The 20,258-nt window shown below is 37.4% G+C and overlaps 1 protein-coding gene across 1 annotated transcript in view; it reads right to left on the reverse strand.

The window, feature by feature from the left end:
* LOC106564376 (arf-GAP with dual PH domain-containing protein 1) overlaps positions 1 to 17,259 on the reverse strand; it is a 91,947-nt gene extending 74,688 nt beyond the window's left edge. The window contains exon 1 of the mRNA XM_045708390.1: positions 16,833 to 17,259. Coding sequence (XP_045564346.1) covers positions 16,833 to 16,920 — 88 coding nt within the window. The 5' untranslated portion in view covers positions 16,921 to 17,259. The remainder of the gene's footprint in view (positions 1 to 16,832) is intronic.
* Between the last annotated feature and the right edge of the window lie 2,999 nt (positions 17,260 to 20,258).

Raw genomic sequence — 20,258 nt, forward strand, 5'->3', positions numbered from 1 at the left:
TACATTATAATATGGTACTGGAACTGACCCTGTATATAGTATGTTTACCCCTATACATATCTACCTCTATAGATCCAGTATCCCTGTACATTATAATATGGTACTGGAACTGACCCTGTATATAGTATGTTTACCCCTATACATATCTACCTCTATAGATCCAGTATCCCTGTACATTATAATATGGTACTGACCCTGTATATAGCATGTTTACCCCTATACATATCTACCTCTATAGATCCAGTATCCCTGTACATTATAATATGGTACTGACCCTGTATATAGTATGTTTACCCCTATACATATCTACCTCTATAGATCCAGTATCCCTGTACATTATAATATGGTACTGACCCTGTATATAGTATGTTTACCCCTATACATATCTACCTCTATAGATCCAGTATCCCTGTACATTATAATATGGTACTGGAACTGACCCTGTATATAGTATGTTTACCCCTATACATATCTACCTCTATAGATCCAGTATCCCTGTACATTATAATATGGTACTGACCCTGTATATAGTATGTTTACCCCTATACATATCTACCTCTATAGATCCAGTATCCCTGTACATTATAATATGGTACTGACCCTGTATATAGTATGTTTACCCCTATACATATCTACCTCTATAGATCCAGTATCCCTGTACATTATAATATGGAACTCACCCTGTATATAGTATGTTTACCCCTATACATATCTACCTCTATAGATCCAGTATCCCTGTACATTATAATATGGTACTGACCCTGTATATAGTATGTTTACCCCTATACATATCTACCTCTATAGATCCAGTATCCCTGTACATTATAATATGGTACTGGAACTGACCCTGTATATAGTATGTTTACCCCTATACATATCTACCTCTATAGATCCAGTATCCCTGTACATTATAATATGGTACTGACCCTGTATATAGTATGTTTACCCCTATACATATCTACCTCTATAGATCCAGTATCCCTGTACATTATAATATGGTACTGGAACTGACCCTGTATATAGTATGTTTACCCCTATACATATCTACCTCTATAGATCCAGTATCCCTGTACATTATAATATGGTACTGGAACTGACCCTGTATATAGTATGTCTACCTCTATACATATGTACCTCTATAGATCCAGTATCCCTGTACATTATAATATGGTACTGCTGACCCTGTATATAGTATGTCTACCTCTATACATATCTACCTCTATAGATCCAGTATCCCTGTACATTATAATATGGTACTGAACTGACCCTGTATATAGTATGTTTACCCCTATACATATCTACCTCTATAGATCCAGTATCCCTGTACATTATAATATGGTACTGACCCTGTATATAGTATGTTTACCCCTATACATATCTACCTCTATAGATCCAGTATCCCTGTACATTATAATATGGTACTGACCCTGTATATAGTATGTTTACCCCTATACATATCTACCTCTATAGATCCAGTATCCCTGTACATTATAATATGGTACTGGAACTGACTCTGTATATAGTATGTTTACCCCTATACATATCTACCTCTATAGATCCAGTATCCCTGTACATTATAATATGGTACTGCGACCCTGTATATAGTATGTTTACCCCTATACATATCTACCTCTATAGATCCAGTATCCCTGTACATTATAATATGGTACTGACCCTGTATATAGTATGTTTACCCCTATACATATCTACCTCTATAGATCCAGTATCCCTGTACATTATAATATGGTACTGGAACTGACCCTGTATATAGTATGTTTACCCCTATACATATCTACCTCTATAGATCCAGTATCCCTGTACATTATAATATGGTACTGACCCTGTATATAGTATGTTTACCCCTATACATATCTACCTCTATAGATCCAGTATCCCTGTACATTATAATATGGTACTGACCCTGTATATAGTATGTTTACCCCTATACATATCTACCTCTATAGATCCAGTATCCCTGTACATTATAATATGGTACTGACCCTGTATATAGTATGTTTACCCCTATACATATCTACCTCTATAGATCCAGTATCCCTGTACATTATAATATGGTACTGACCCTGTATATAGTATGTTTACCCCTATACATATCTACCTCTATAGATCCAGTATCCCTGTACATTATAATATGGTACTGGACCCTGTATATAGTATGTTTACCCCTATACATATCTACCTCTATAGATCCAGTATCCCTGTACATTATAATATGGTACTGACCCTGTATATAGTATGTTTACCCCTATACATATCTACCTCTATAGATCCAGTATCCCTGTACATTATAATATGGTACTCGACCCTGTATATAGTATGTTTACCCCTATACATATCTACCTCTATAGATCCAGTATCCCTGTACATTATAATATGGTACTGGAACTGACCCTGTATATAGTATGTTTACCCCTATACATATCTACCTCTATAGATCCAGTATCCCTGTACATTATAATATGGTACTGACCCTGTATATAGTATGTTTACCCCTATACATATCTACCTCTATAGATCCAGTATCCCTGTACATTATAATATGGTACTGACCCTGTATATAGTATGTTTACCCCTATACATATCTACCTCTATAGATCCAGTATCCCTGTACATTATAATATGGTACTGGACTACCCTGTATATAGTATGTTTACCCCTATACATATCTACCTCTATAGATCCAGTATCCCTGTACATTATAATATGGTACTGACCCTGTATATAGTATGTTTACCCCTATACATATCTACCTCTATAGATCCAGTATCCCTGTACATTATAATATGGTACTGACCCTGTATATAGTATGTTTACCCCTATACATATCTACCTCTATAGATCCAGTATCCCTGTACATTATAATATGGTACTGGAACTGACCCTGTATATAGTATGTTTACCCCTATACATATCTACCTCTATAGATCCAGTATCCCTGTACATTATAATATGGTACTGGAACTGACCCTGTATATAGTATGTTTACCCCTATACATATCTACCTCTATAGATCCAGTATCCCTGTACATTATAATATGGTACTGACCCTGTATATAGCATGTTTACCCCTATACATATCTACCTCTATAGATCCAGTATCCCTGTACATTATAATATGGTACTGACCCTGTATATAGTATGTTTACCCCTATACATATCTACCTCTATAGATCCAGTATCCCTGTACATTATAATATGGTACTGACCCTGTATATAGTATGTTTACCCCTATACATATCTACCTCTATAGATCCAGTATCCCTGTACATTATAATATGGTACTGGAACTGACCCTGTATATAGTATGTTTACCCCTATACATATCTACCTCTATAGATCCAGTATCCCTGTACATTATAATATGGTACTGACCCTGTATATAGTATGTTTACCCCTATACATATCTACCTCTATAGATCCAGTATCCCTGTACATTATAATATGGTACTGACCCTGTATATAGTATGTTTACCCCTATACATATCTACCTCTATAGATCCAGTATCCCTGTACATTATAATATGGTACTGGAACTGACCCTGTATATAGTATGTTTACCCTCTATACATATCTACCTCTATAGATCCAGTATCCCTGTACATTATAATATGGTACTGGAACCCCTGTATATAGTATGTTTACCCCTATACATATCTACCTCTATAGATCCAGTATCCCTGTACATTATAATATGGTACTGACCCTGTATATAGTATGTTTACCCCTATACATATCTACCTCTATAGATCCAGTATCCCTGTACATTATAATATGGTACTGACCCTGTATATAGTATGTTTACCCCTATACATATCTACCTCTATAGATCCAGTATCCCTGTACATTATAATATGGTACTGCGACCCTGTATATAGTATGTTTACCCCTATACATATCTACCTCTATAGATCCAGTATCCCTGTACATTATAATATGGTACTGAACTGACCCTGTATATAGTATGTTTACCCTCTATACATATCTACCTCTATAGATCCAGTATCCCTGTACATTATAATATGGTACTGGACCCTGTATATAGTATGTTTACCCCTATACATATCTACCTCTATAGATCCAGTATCCCTGTACATTATAATATGGTACTGAACCCTGTATATAGTATGTTTACCCCTATACATATCTACCTCTATAGATCCAGTATCCCTGTACATTATAATATGGTACTGACCCTGTATATAGTATGTTTACCCCTATACATATCTACCTCTATAGATCCAGTATCCCTGTACATTATAATATGGTACTGACCCTGTATATAGTATGTTTACCCCTATACATATCTACCTCTATAGATCCAGTATCCCTGTACATTATAATATGGTACTGGAACTGACCCTGTATATAGTATGTTTACCCCTATACATATCTACCTCTATAGATCCAGTATCCCTGTACATTATAATATGGTACTGACCCTGTATATAGTATGTTTACCCCTATACATATCTACCTCTATAGATCCAGTATCCCTGTACATTATAATATGGTACTGACCCTGTATATAGTATGTTTACCCCTATACATATCTACCTCTATAGATCCAGTATCCCTGTACATTATAATATGGTACTGGAACTGACTCTGTATATAGTATGTTTACCCCTATACATATCTACCTCTATAGATCCAGTATCCCTGTACATTATAATATGGAACTCACCCTGTATATAGTATGTTTACCCCTATACATATCTACCTCTATAGATCCAGTATCCCTGTACATTATAATATGGTACTGGAACTGACCCTGTATATAGTATGTTTACCCCTATACATATCTACGTCTATAGATCCAGTATCCCTGTACATTATAATATGGTACTGACCCTGTATATAGCATGTTTACCCCTATACATATCTACCTCTATAGATCCAGTATCCCTGTACATTATAATATGGTACTGACCCTGTATATAGTATGTCTACCTCTATACATATCTACCTCTATAGATCCAGTATCCCTGTACATTATAATATGGTACTGGAACTGACCCTGTATATAGTATGTTTACCCCTACACATATCTACCTCTATAGATCCAGTATCCCTGTACATTATAATATGGTACTGACCCTGTATATAGTATGTTTACCCCTATACATATCTACCTCTATAGATCCAGTATCCCTGTACATTATAATATGGTACTGACCCTGTATATAGTATGTTTACCCCTATACATATCTACCTCTATAGATCCAGTATCCCTGTACATTATAATATGGTACTGGAACTGACCCTGTATATAGTATGTTTACCCCTATACATATCTACCTCTATAGATCCAGTATCCCTGTACATTATAATATGGTACTGGAACTACCCTGTATATAGTATGTTTACCCCTATACATATCTACCTCTATAGATCCAGTATCCCTGTACATTATAATATGGTACTGACCCTGTATATAGCATGTTTACCCCTATACATATCTACCTCTATAGATCCAGTATCCCTGTACATTATAATATGGTACTGACCCTGTATATAGTATGTTTACCCCTATACATATCTACCTCTATAGATCCAGTATCCCTGTACATTATAATATGGTACTGACCCTGTATATAGTATGTTTACCCCTATACATATCTACCTCTATAGATCCAGTATCCCTGTACATTATAATATGGTACTGGAACTGACCCTGTATATAGTATGTTTACCCCTATACATATCTACCTCTATAGATCCAGTATCCCTGTACATTATAATATGGTACTGACCCTGTATATAGTATGTTTACCCCTATACATATCTACCTCTATAGATCCAGTATCCCTGTACATTATAATATGGTACTGACCCTGTATATAGTATGTTTACCCCTATACATATCTACCTCTATAGATCCAGTATCCCTGTACATTATAATATGGTACTGGAACTGACTCTGTATATAGTATGTTTACCCCTATACATATCTACCTCTATAGATCCAGTATCCCTGTACATTATAATATGGTAACTGACCCTGTATATAGTATGTTTACCCCTATACATATCTACCTCTATAGATCCAGTATCCCTGTACATTATAATATGGTACTGGAACGACCCTGTATATAGTATGTTTACCCCTATACATATCTACCTCTATAGATCCAGTATCCCTGTACATTATAATATGGTACTGGAACGACCCTGTATATAGTATGTTTACCCCTATACATATCTACCTCTATAGATCCAGTATCCCTGTACATTATAATATGGTACTGGAACTACCCTGTATATAGTATGTTTACCCCTATACATATCTACCTCTATAGATCCAGTATCCCTGTACATTATAATATGGTACTGACCCTGTATATAGTATGTTTACCCCTATACATATCTACCTCTATAGATCCAGTATCCCTGTACATTATAATATGGTACTGACCCTGTATATAGTATGTTTACCCCTATACATATCTACCTCTATAGATCCAGTATCCCTGTACATTATAATATGGTACTGGCACCCTGTATATAGTATGTTTACCCCTATACATATCTACCTCTATAGATCCAGTATCCCTGTACATTATAATATGGTACTGACCCTGTATATAGTATGTTTACCCCTATACATATCTACCTCTATAGATCCAGTATCCCTGTACATTATAATATGGTACTGGAACTGACTCTGTATATAGTATGTTTACCCTTATACATATCTACCTCTATAGATCCAGTATCCCTGTACATTATAATATGGAACTCACCCTGTATATAGTATGTTTACCCCTATACATATCTACCTCTATAGATCCAGTATCCCTGTACATTATAATATGGTACTGGAACTGACCCTGTATATAGTATGTTTACCCCTATACATATCTACGTCTATAGATCCAGTATCCCTGTACATTATAATATGGTACTGACCCTGTATATAGCATGTTTACCCCTATACATATCTACCTCTATAGATCCAGTATCCCTGTACATTATAATATGGTACTGACCCTGTATATAGTATGTCTACCTCTATACATATGTACCTCTATAGATCCAGTATCCCTGTACATTATAATATGGTACTGGAACTGACCCTGTATATAGTATGTTTACCCCTATACATATCTACCTCTATAGATCCAGTATCCCTGTACATTATAATATGGTACTGACCCTGTATATAGTATGTTTACCCCTATACATATCTACCTCTATAGATCCAGTATCCCTGTACATTATAATATGGTACTGACCCTGTATATAGTATGTTTACCCCTATACATATCTACCTCTATAGATCCAGTATCCCTGTACATTATAATATGGTATTGGAACTGACCCTGTATATAGTATGTTTACCCCTATACATATCTACCTCTATAGATCCAGTATCCCTGTACATTATAATATGGTACTGGAACTGACCCTGTATATAGTATGTTTACCCCTATACATATCTACCTCTATAGATCCAGTATCCCTGTACATTATAATATGGTACTGACCCTGTATATAGCATGTTTACCCCTATACATATCTACCTCTATAGATCCAGTATCCCTGTACATTATAATATGGTACTGACCCTGTATATAGTATGTTTACCCCTATACATATCTACCTCTATAGATCCAGTATCCCTGTACATTATAATATGGTACTGACCCTGTATATAGTATGTTTACCCCTATACATATCTACCTCTATAGATCCAGTATCCCTGTACATTATAATATGGAACTGACTGACCCTGTATATAGTATGTTTACCCCTATACATATCTACCTCCATAGATCCAGTATCCCTGTACATTATAATATGGTACTGACCCTGTATATAGTATGTTTACCCCTATACATATCTACCTCTATAGATCCAGTATCCCTGTACATTATAATATGGTACTGACCCTGTATATAGTATGTTTACCCCTATACATATCTACCTCTATAGATCCAGTATCCCTGTACATTATAATATGGTACTGGAACCCCTGTATATAGTATGTTTACCCCTATACATATCTACCTCTATAGATCCAGTATCCCTGTACATTATAATATGGAACTCGACCCTGTATATAGTATGTTTACCCCTATACATATCTACCTCTATAGATCCAGTATCCCTGTACATTATAATATGGTACTGACCCTGTATATAGTATGTTTACCCCTATACATATCTACCTCTATAGATCCAGTATCCCTGTACATTATAATATGGTACTGGAACTGACCCTGTATATAGTATGTTTACCCCTATACATATCTACCTCTATAGATCCAGTATCCCTGTACATTATAATATGGTACTGACCCTGTATATAGTATGTTTACCCCTATACATATCTACCTCTATAGATCCAGTATCCCTGTACATTATAATATGGTACTGGAACTGACCCTGTATATAGTATGTTTACCCCTATACATATCTACCTCTATAGATCCAGTATCCCTGTACATTATAATATGGTACTGGAACTACCCTGTATATAGTATGTCTACCCTCTATACATATCTACCTCTATAGATCCAGTATCCCTGTACATTATAATATGGTACTGGAACTGACCCTGTATATAGTATGTCTACCCTCTATACATATCTACCTCTATAGATCCAGTATCCCTGTACATTATAATATGGTACTGGAACGACCCTGTATATAGTATGTTTACCCCTATACATATCTACCTCTATAGATCCAGTATCCCTGTACATTATAATATGGTACTGACCCTGTATATAGTATGTTTACCCCTATACATATCTACCTCTATAGATCCAGTATCCCTGTACATTATAATATGGTACTGACCCTGTATATAGTATGTTTACCCCTATACATATCTACCTCTATAGATCCAGTATCCCTGTACATTATAATATGGTACTGGAACTGACCCTGTATATAGTATGTTTACCCCTATACATATCTACCTCTATAGATCCAGTATCCCTGTACATTATAATATGGTACTGACCCTGTATATAGTATGTTTACCCCTATACATATCTACCTCTATAGATCCAGTATCCCTGTACATTATAATATGGTACTGACCCTGTATATAGTATGTTTACCCCTATACATATCTACCTCTATAGATCCAGTATCCCTGTACATTATAATATGGTACTGGAACTGACTCTGTATATAGTATGTTTACCCTTATACATATCTACCTCTATAGATCCAGTATCCCTGTACATTATAATATGGTACTGAACTGACCCTGTATATAGTATGTTTACCCCTATACATATCTACCTCTATAGATCCAGTATCCCTGTACATTATAATATGGTACTGGAACTGACCCTGTATATAGTATGTCTACCCCTATACATATCTACCTCTATAGATCCAGTATCCCTGTACATTATAATATGGTACTGACCCTGTATATAGTATGTTTACCCCTATACATATCTACCTCTATAGATCCAGTATCCCTGTACATTATAATATGGTACTGACCCTTATATAGTATGTTTACCCTATACATATCTACCTCTATAGATCCAGTATCCCTGTACATTATAATATGGTACTGACACCCTGTATATAGTATGTTTACCCCTATACATATCTACCTCTATAGATCCAGTATCCCTGTACATTATAATATGGTACTGACCCTGTATATAGTATGTTTACCCCTATACATATCTACCTCTATAGATCCAGTATCCCTGTACATTATAATATGGTACTGACCCTGTATATAGTATGTTTACCCCTATACATATCTACCTCTATAGATCCAGTATCCCTGTACATTATAATATGGTAAACTGACCCTGTATATAGTATGTTTACCCCTATACATATCTACCTCTATAGATCCAGTATCCCTGTACATTATAATATGGTACTGGAACTGACCCTGTATATAGTATGTTTACCCCTATACATATCTACCTCTATAGATCCAGTATCCCTGTACATTATAATATGGTACTGACCCTGTATATAGTATGTTTACCCCTATACATATCTACCTCTATAGATCCAGTATCCCTGTACATTATAATATGGTACTGACCCTGTATATAGTATGTTTACCCCTATACATATCTACCTCTATAGATCCAGTATCCCTGTACATTATAATATGGTACTGAACTGACCCTGTATATAGTATGTTTACCCCTATACATATCTACCTCTATAGATCCAGTATCCCTGTACATTATAATATGGTACTGACCCTGTATATAGTATGTTTACCCCTATACATATCTACCTCTATAGATCCAGTATCCCTGTACATTATAATATGGTACTGCACCCTGTATATAGTATGTTTACCCCTATACATATCTACCTCTATAGATCCAGTATCCCTGTACATTATAATATGGTACTGGAACTGACCCTGTATATAGTATGTTTACCCTCTATACATATCTACCTCTATAGATCCAGTATCCCTGTACATTATAATATGGTACTGACCCTGTATATAGTATGTTTACCCCTACACATATCTACCTCTATAGATCCAGTATCCCTGTACATTATAATATGGTACTGGAACACCCTGTATATAGTATGCTTACCCCTATACATATCTACCTCTATAGATCCAGTATCCCTGTACATTATAATATGGTACTGACCCTGTATATAGTATGTTTACCCCTATACATATCTACCTCTATAGATCCAGTATCCCTGTACATTATAATATGGTACTGACCCTGTATATAGTATGTTTACCCCTATACATATCTACCTCTATAGATCCAGTATCCCTGTACATTATAATATGGTACTGGAACTGACCCTGTATATAGTATGTTTACCCCTATACATATCTACCTCTATAGATCCAGTATCCCTGTACATTATAATATGGTACTGACCCTGTATATAGTATGTTTACCCCTATACATATCTACCTCTATAGATCCAGTATCCCTGTACATTATAATATGGTACTGACCCTGTATATAGTATGTTTACCCCTATACATATCTACCTCTATAGATCCAGTATCCCTGTACATTATAATATGGTACTGGAACTGACTCTGTATATAGTATGTTTACCCTTATACATATCTACCTCTATAGATCCAGTATCCCTGTACATTATAATATGGAACTCACCCTGTATATAGTATGTTTACCCCTATACATATCTACCTCTATAGATCCAGTATCCCTGTACATTATAATATGGTACTGGAACTGACCCTGTATATAGTATGTTTACCCCTATACATATCTACGTCTATAGATCCAGTATCCCTGTACATTATAATATGGTACTGACCCTGTATATAGTATGTTTACCCCTATACATATTTACCTCTAAAGATCCAGTATCCCTGTACATTATAATATGGTACTGACCCTGTATATAGTATGTTTACCCCTATACATATCTACCTCTATAGATCCAGTATCCCTGTACATTATAATATGGTACTGGAACTGACCCTGTATATAGTATGTTTACCCCTATACATATCTACCTCTATAGATCCAGTACCCCTGTACATTATAATATGGTACTGGACCCTGTATATAGTATGTTTACCCCTATACATATCTACCTCTATAGATCCAGTATCCCTGTACATTATAATATGGTACTGACCCTGTATATAGCATGTTTACCCCTATACATATCTACCTCTATAGATCCAGTATCCCTGTACATTATAATATGGTACTGAATCCCTGTATATAGTATGTTTACCCCTATACATATCTACCTCTATAGATCCAGTATCCCTGTACATTATAATATGGTACTGGACCCTGTATATAGTATGTTTACCCCTATACATATCTACCTCTATAGATCCAGTATCCCTGTACATTATAATATGGTACTGACCCTGTATATAGCATGTTTACCCCTATACATATCTACCTCTATAGATCCAGTATCCCTGTACATTATAATATGGTACTGACCCTGTATATAGTATGGTTACCCCTATACATATCTACCTCTATAGATCCAGTATCCCTGTACATTATAATATGGTACTGACCCTGTATATAGTATGTTTACCCCTATACATATCTACCTCTATAGATCCAGTATCCCTGTACATTATAATATGGTACTGGAACTGACCCTGTATATAGTATGTTTACCCCTATACATATCTACCTCTATAGTTCCAGTATCCCTGTACATTATAATATGGAACTGACCCTGTATATAGTATGTTTACCCCTATACATATCTACCTCTATAGATCCAGTATCCCTGTACATTATAATATGGTACTGGAACTACCCTGTATATAGTATGTTTACCCCTATACATATCTACCTCTATAGATCCAGTATCCCTGTACATTATAATATGGTACTGGAACTACCCTGTATATAGTATGTCTACCCCTATTCATATCTACCTCTATAGATCCAGTATCCCTGTACATTATAATATGGTACTGGAACTGACCCTGTATATAGTATGTCTACCCCTATACATATCTACCTCTATAGATCCAGTATCCCTGTACATTATAATATGGTACTGACTGACCCTGTATATAGTATGTTTACCCCTATACATATCTACCTCTATAGATCCAGTATCCCTGTACATTATAATATGGTACTGACCCTGTATATAGTATGTTTACCCCTATACATATCTACCTCTATAGATCCAGTATCCCTGTAAATTATAATATGGTCGCTGACCCTGTATATAGTATGTTTACCCCTATACATATCTACCTCTATAGATCCAGTATCCCTGTACATTATAATATGGTACTGACCCTGTATATAGTATGTTTACCCCTATACATATCTACCTCTATAGATCCAGTATCCCTGTACATTATAATATGGTACTGGACCTACTCTGTATATAGTATGTTTACCCCTATACATATCTACCTCTATAGATCCAGTATCCCTGTACATTATAATATGGTACTAACACCCTGTATATAGTATGTTTACCCCTATACATATCTACCTCTATAGATCCAGTATCCCTGTACATTATAATATGGTATTGGAACTGACCCTGTATATAGTATGTTTACCCCTATACATATCTACCTCTATAGATCCAGTATCCCTGTACATTATAATATGGTACTGGAACTGACCCTGTATATAGTATGTCTACCCCTATACATATCTACCTCTATAGATCCAGTATCCCTGTACATTATAATATGGTACTGGAACTGACCCTGTATATAGTATGTCTACCTCTATACATATCTACCTCTATAGATCCAGTATCCCTGTACATTATAATATGGTACTGGAACTGACCCTGTATATAGTATGTTTACCCCTATACATATCTACCTCTATAGATCCAGTATCCCTGTACATTATAATATGGTACTGACCCTGTATATAGTATGTTTACCCCTATACATATCTACCTCTATAGATCCAGTATCCCTGTAAATTATAATATGGTGCTGACCCTGTATATAGTATGTTTACCCCTATACATATCTACCTCTATAGATCCAGTATCCCTGTACATTATAATATGGTACTGACCCTGTATATAGTATGTTTACCCCTATACATATCTACCTCTATAGATCCAGTATCCCTGTACATTATAATATGGTACTGACCCTGTATATAGTATGTTTACCCCTATACATATCTACCTCTATAGATCCAGTATCCCTGTACATTATAATATGGTACTGGAACACCCTGTATATAGTATGTTTACCCCTATACATATCTACCTCTATAGATCCAGTATCCCTGTACATTATAATATGGTACTGACCCTGTATATAGTATGTTTACCCCTACACATATCTACCTCTATAGATCCAGTATCCCTGTACATTATAATATGGTACTGACCCTGTATATAGTATTCTTACCCCTATACATATCTACCTCTATAGATCCAGTATCCCTGTACATTATAATATGGTACTGACCCTGTATATAGTATGTTTACCCCTATACATATCTACCTCTATAGATCCAGTATCCCTGTACATTATAATATGGTACTGACCCTGTATATAGTATGTTTACCCCTATACATATCTACCTCTATAGATCCAGTATCCCTGTACATTATAATATGGTACTGACCCTGTATATAGTATGTTTACCCCTATACATATCTACCTCTATAGATCCAGTATCCCTGTACATTATAATATGGTACTGACCCTGTATATAGTATGTTTACCCCTATACATATCTACCTCTATAGATCCAGTATCCCTGTACATTATAATATGGAACTGGAACTGACCCTGTATATAGTATGTTTACCCCTATACATATCTACCTCTATAGATCCAGTATCCCTGTACATTATAATATGGTACTGACCCTGTATATAGTATGTTTACCCCTATACATATCTACCTCTATAGATCCAGTATCCCTGTACATTATAATATGGTACTGACCCTGTATATAGTATGTTTACCCCTATACATATCTACCTCTATAGATCCAGTATCCCTGTACATTATAATATGGTACTGGAACTGACCCTGTATATAGTATGTTTACCCCTATACATATCTACCTCTATAGATCCAGTATCCCTGTACATTATAATATGGAACTCACCCTGTATATAGTATGTTTACCCCTATACATATCTACCTCTATAGATCCAGTATCCCTGTACATTATAATATGGTACTGGAACTGACCCTGTATATAGTATGTTTACCCCTATACATATCTACCTCTATAGATCCAGTATCCCTGTACATTATAATATGGTACTGGAACTGACCCTGTATATAGTATGTCTACCTCTATACATATGTACCTCTATAGATCCAGTATCCCTGTACATTATAATATGGTACTGGAACTGACCCTGTATATAGTATGTCTACCTCTATACATATCTACCTCTATAGATCCAGTATCCCTGTACATTATAATATGGTACTGGAACTGACCCTGTATATAGTATGTTTACCCCTATACATATCTACCTCTATAGATCCAGTATCCCTGTACATTATAATATGGTACTGACCCTGTATATAGTATGTTTACCCCTATACATATCTACCTCTATAGATCCAGTATCCCTGTAAATTATAATATGGTGCTGACCCTATATATAGTATTTTTACCCCTATACATATCTACCTCTATAGATCCAGTATCCCTGTACATTATAATATGGTACTGACCCTGTATATAGTATGTTTACCCCTATACATATCTACCTCTATAGATCCAGTATCCCTGTACATTATAATATGGTACTGACCCTGTATATAGTATGTTTACCCCTATACATATCTACCTCTATAGATCCAGTATCCCTGTACATTATAATATGGTACTGGAACTGACCCTGTATATAGTATGTTTACCTCTATACATATCTACCTCTATAGATCCAGTATCCCTGTACATTAAAATATGGTACTGACCCTGTATATAGTATTCTTACCCCTATACATATCTACCTCTATAGATCCAGTATCCCTGTACATTATAATATGGTACTGACCCTGTATATAGTATTCTTACCCCTATACATATCTACCTCTATAGATCCAGTATCCCTGTACATTATAATATGGTACTGACCCTGTATATAGTATTCTTACGCCTATACAAATCTATACATAAATATCTTGCCTCCCTGCCTTTGACAAAGTGGGCACTGCTTATCAGAGTTAGGCATCAGCGCTCACCTAAAAAGCCCATAATTATGCCATTGGTTTAAATATGTCATTGTTTTGGGGCAGAATTAAGTGAGGTCTTATGTGTTGTTGGAGGTGGGTCTTGGTCAGTTTAGCTCAGAAAATGCCACCCTCGCCAATCTCCATGCATAGGCGGCCACCTAATCCTGCCTTATGAACGGGCCAGTGTTGTGCCGCAAATCTCCCCCCTGCCAGAATTCTCCCCCCCCTTCCCGTTCTTCATTATTGCGACTTGCTAGTTGAGATTTCTGCACTTCGCTCCATTGTCAGTTTAGCCTACATTTCACTGATCTTAGTAGCGGAAAGCATTTTTGTCTGCAGTTTTCGGGTTTGGCTATTTCTTTCAAGTGTATGTGGCGGTTCTAGCTTGTATGGCGCCCTAGGAGAACCCCCCCTTCAGCGCCCGCCCGGACCCGGGGGCGGCATCTACTCCCTCCTCTATGTTTAATCTAACACACATACATGAATTATTCATTTCGGTTGCCTATCCTGACGTGAAGTTTGTTCCATAGAAAGTATTTGACTCTGATGTGTGCCACAGAAAGTATTTGACTCTAGCCACCCAATTAAGGAAATTAGAAGGTGGGGTCTGGCAGGGGGGGATTTTCGGCACAACACCTGTACAGCTCCTAACCTTAACCCCTAACAAATAGACCTAGCTAACATTAGCCACAACAAATTGGAATGCGTAACATGTCATAAGTTTAGCAAATTCGTAAAATATTGTACGAATTACATTTCAGAACATATTGTACAAATTGCAATTCGTAACATATCATACGAAATGGAGACGGACATCCACAAATGAAGACGAAACATAACATATCATACCAAATGGTGTTTCTGATTTAAGTACAGAATAATATGAAATGCTCTGAGACCAGGTTGCAGACTGAAGCCCACAGACATACATACTTTTGGAAACAATATGCTTACTTTTTGCACCGTTAGGCTGCAAAATGCAAGTAGGCCTATTCTGCTCCTACATTTCCCAGAGCAACTCAAATAGGCCTAAAATAGGCTAAAGGTATTTTTCCACCTGTACATGTCAGCGCCTGTTGCATGCCAACTCCCACCCTCTCTCATCTACAATGTCTAGGCTAGAAGGTTCTTTGCAGCAAAGCCAGAACATCAGTAGCACATTTCTATTTACCAGGCGCGCCACAGTCTGCGCACGCGTCGTTCCCTGGCTTTTGAATGATCTCTTTCAAGAGACGACCAACTCTCTCGTTCCCAGGCATTTCCAATCCTTTAAATCAGTCCTGAACCGAGAAGACAACCGACAAATCACAGCATAAAAGTGTGTCTTCGGGTGGGTCCTCGGCTGCCTACACACGCAGGCGGTAGCCTAGACACGAGAGGATGAGGTATGCCAGACTCAACTGAAATAAAAAGAAAAATAAACTTCCACTCAAATCGATTCTTCCGTTCGGTCCATTCAGTGAAACACTTGCATGGTTCCCAACTTCAGTTTTGTGCGAACTCCCTGTCCTTGATAAAAAGGATTTGTCACAACTTGTTGTTGGTTGAGCCTCTCTCTCCGACACCTTTCCGAGAGGGTGTGTGTGAGGGGAGGGAGCCTAACCTACACTCGGGAAGTGAACTGCCGGTTTTGTTCAGACTTGCTGTTCCGCATAATTGTAGGGTGCTCAATCAGATAAGAAAATGACTGTTCTCTAAAGGTTGTAGTGCCACATTCCACCGCTAGATGGTAGCAGTCCACCAGCAAGGAGAAGTCGCGCATAGTTCAGTAGCGCTCCAAGGACCTGCTATTACAGGACCTTGTACTCTCTATTGCTCCTCTGACCTGTCCTTGCACCCTATCGATCGACAAATGTGGTCAGAAGGTGTGTGTGTGGGGGGGGGGCTCTCCATGGTGCTGAATCTCAAGCGTGATGGAATCCCAGGTCACAGTGTTGGAGAAGCTACTCTGAAAATATAATTTACCAAGCTACAAAATAGGCTACTTCCCACTGGAAAAAGTTAAGATGCACTACATCTACCCTTAATAAGAAAAATATGGCATACTTATCTTAAGTTACTTTGAAAAAGTAGTTTACATCCAAACTACTTCTTGAAAAATGGTCATATCTAAATCTGAAATGTCATAGACTACAAATTGCAAGACAGATCCCTCTGGGGTCAAATGTTCCCATAGTCTATTAAACCCCAAACTGTTCTTAGGCAGGTCTTATGCTGAAAAATAACCAACATTATTCCCTACCTCACCCATATTTATTTTATTTTTGCACCTCGGGGGTTTGTGGTATATGGCCAATATCTGCCTTGTGTCGTGGGTAAGAACAGCTCTTAGCAGTGGTATATTGCTTAATTAACTACTGAAAACACTACTTAGATTTGAATTTAGTTCAACTACCACCAAGCTATTACAAAATGTACTTACTAGTTGATCTGCATGTAGTTGACTTCTCCCCACCACATGGCTCACATAGCCCCCCACCAATCCCAATGTATGTTCATGCACAACTGTATGTGAGGGACAGTCATAATATTGGGTATATTATAAGACGTAAAAAATAAATTATATTAGACATGGTTATGCTGGCCTACAACCTTATTCCTTTATTGGTATTGAAAGTAAAGAATTAAATCTAGCTTATTGCTTTTGTTGAATCTGCCCCATGCGCCAAAGCACATTACAGCACAATACGCTAGAATTATATTTTTTTTTGTATCTATACCGAGCTACTGGAGTAAGTAATGGTTATTTTAAGTGCCGGAGTGAACATTTTTTATTTGTTGTGCAACATTTGTTATCGTTGAGCAGGAGGAGTCAGGGCAATAAGTGAGACAAATGGGTGTTATTTAACGGCTAGATGAGCAAACCGGGCTTGACGTGACTTTGTTCTACCACACCGGATTTCCACGGTGACAGCAAACGCTAATGTTCACCACGGCCCGTTAACGAAAGCTAATTTGTCAAAAACGGGACAGTATAGGCTAGCGTTTTATCTTCGAGCCGCTGCCGCCCTGTGGAATGTAGAATGGAATTTAGATTTTAGATTCAGACCCTTAACGATTCTTCTTACAGTTTTGGAATGGGTGGCCAGTAATAAACTGGTCCTGAACATCTCTAAAACTAAGAGCATTGTATTTGGTACAAATCCTTCCCTAACCTCTAGATCTCTGCTGAATCTGGTAATGAATGCTGTGGCTGTTGAACAAGTTGAGGAGACTAAATTACTTGGTGTTACCTGATTGTAAACTGTCATGGTCAAAACATATAAATTCAATGGTTGTAAAGATGGAGAGAGTATCTGTTCTATACCTGGCCTATAGAGAGTATCTGTCCTATACCTGGCCTATAGAGAGTATCTGGCCTATAGAACAGAGAGTATCTGTTCTATACCTGGTCTACAGAGAGTATCTGTTCTATACCTGGCCTACAGAGAGTATATGTTCTATACCTGGCCTATAGAGAGTATCTGTCCTATACCTGGCCTACAGAGAGTATCTGTTCTACACCTGGCCTACAGAGAGTATCTGTTATACACCTGGCCTACAGAGAGTATCTGTTCTATACCTGGTCTACAGAGAGTATCTGTTCTATACCTGGCCTACAGAGAGTATCTGTTCTATACCTGGCCTACAGAGAGTATCTGTTCTATACCTGGTCTACAGAGAGTATCTGTTCTACACCTGGTCTACAGAGAGTATCTGTTCTATACCTGGCCTACAGAGAGTATCTGTTCTATACCTGGCCTACAGAGAGTATGTGCTTTTTTGACACCACACTCCAAACAGCAAGCAATGCAAATGTAGAAGCGCGGTGGCTAGGAAAAACTCCCTAGAAAGGCAGGAACCTAGGAAGAAACCTAGAGAGGAACCAGGCTCTGAGGGGTGGCCAGTCCTCTTCTGGCTGTGCCGAGTGGAGATTATAACAGAACATGGCCAAGATGTTCAAACGTTCATAGATGACCAGCAGGGTCAAATAATAATAATCACCGGGGTTGTCGAGGGTGCAACAGGTCAGCACCTCAGGAGTAAATGTCAGTTGGCTTTTCATATCCGATCATTCAGAGTTAGAGACAGCAGGTGCGGTAGAGAGAGAGTCAAAAACAGCAGGTCCAGGACAAGGTAGCACGTCCAGTGAACAGGTCAGGGTTCCATAGCCGCAGGCAGAACAGTTGAAACTGGAGCAGCAGCAGGACCAGATTGACTGGGGACAGCAAGAAGGTAGTCCTGAGGCATGGTCCTAGGGCTCAGGTCCTCTGAGAGAAGAGAGAAAGAGAGAAAAAGAGGAAGAGAGAGAGAATTAGAGAGAGCATACTTAAATTCACACAGGACACCGGATAAGACAGGAGAAGTACTCCAGATATAACAGACTGACCCTAGCCCCCCGACACATAAACTACTGCAGCATAAATACTGGAGGCTGAGACAGGAGGGGTCAGGAGACACTGTGGCCCCATCCGACAATACCCCCGGACATGCCAACCAGGCAGGATATAACCCCACCCACTTTACCAAAGCACAGCCCCTACACCACTAGAGGGATATTTTCAACCACCAACTTACAACCCTGAGACAAGGCTGAGTATAGCCCACAAAGACCTCC

Source organism: Salmo salar, chromosome ssa02, assembly GCF_905237065.1.
Source record: "Salmo salar chromosome ssa02, Ssal_v3.1, whole genome shotgun sequence".
NCBI lineage: Eukaryota > Metazoa > Chordata > Actinopteri > Salmoniformes > Salmonidae > Salmo > Salmo salar.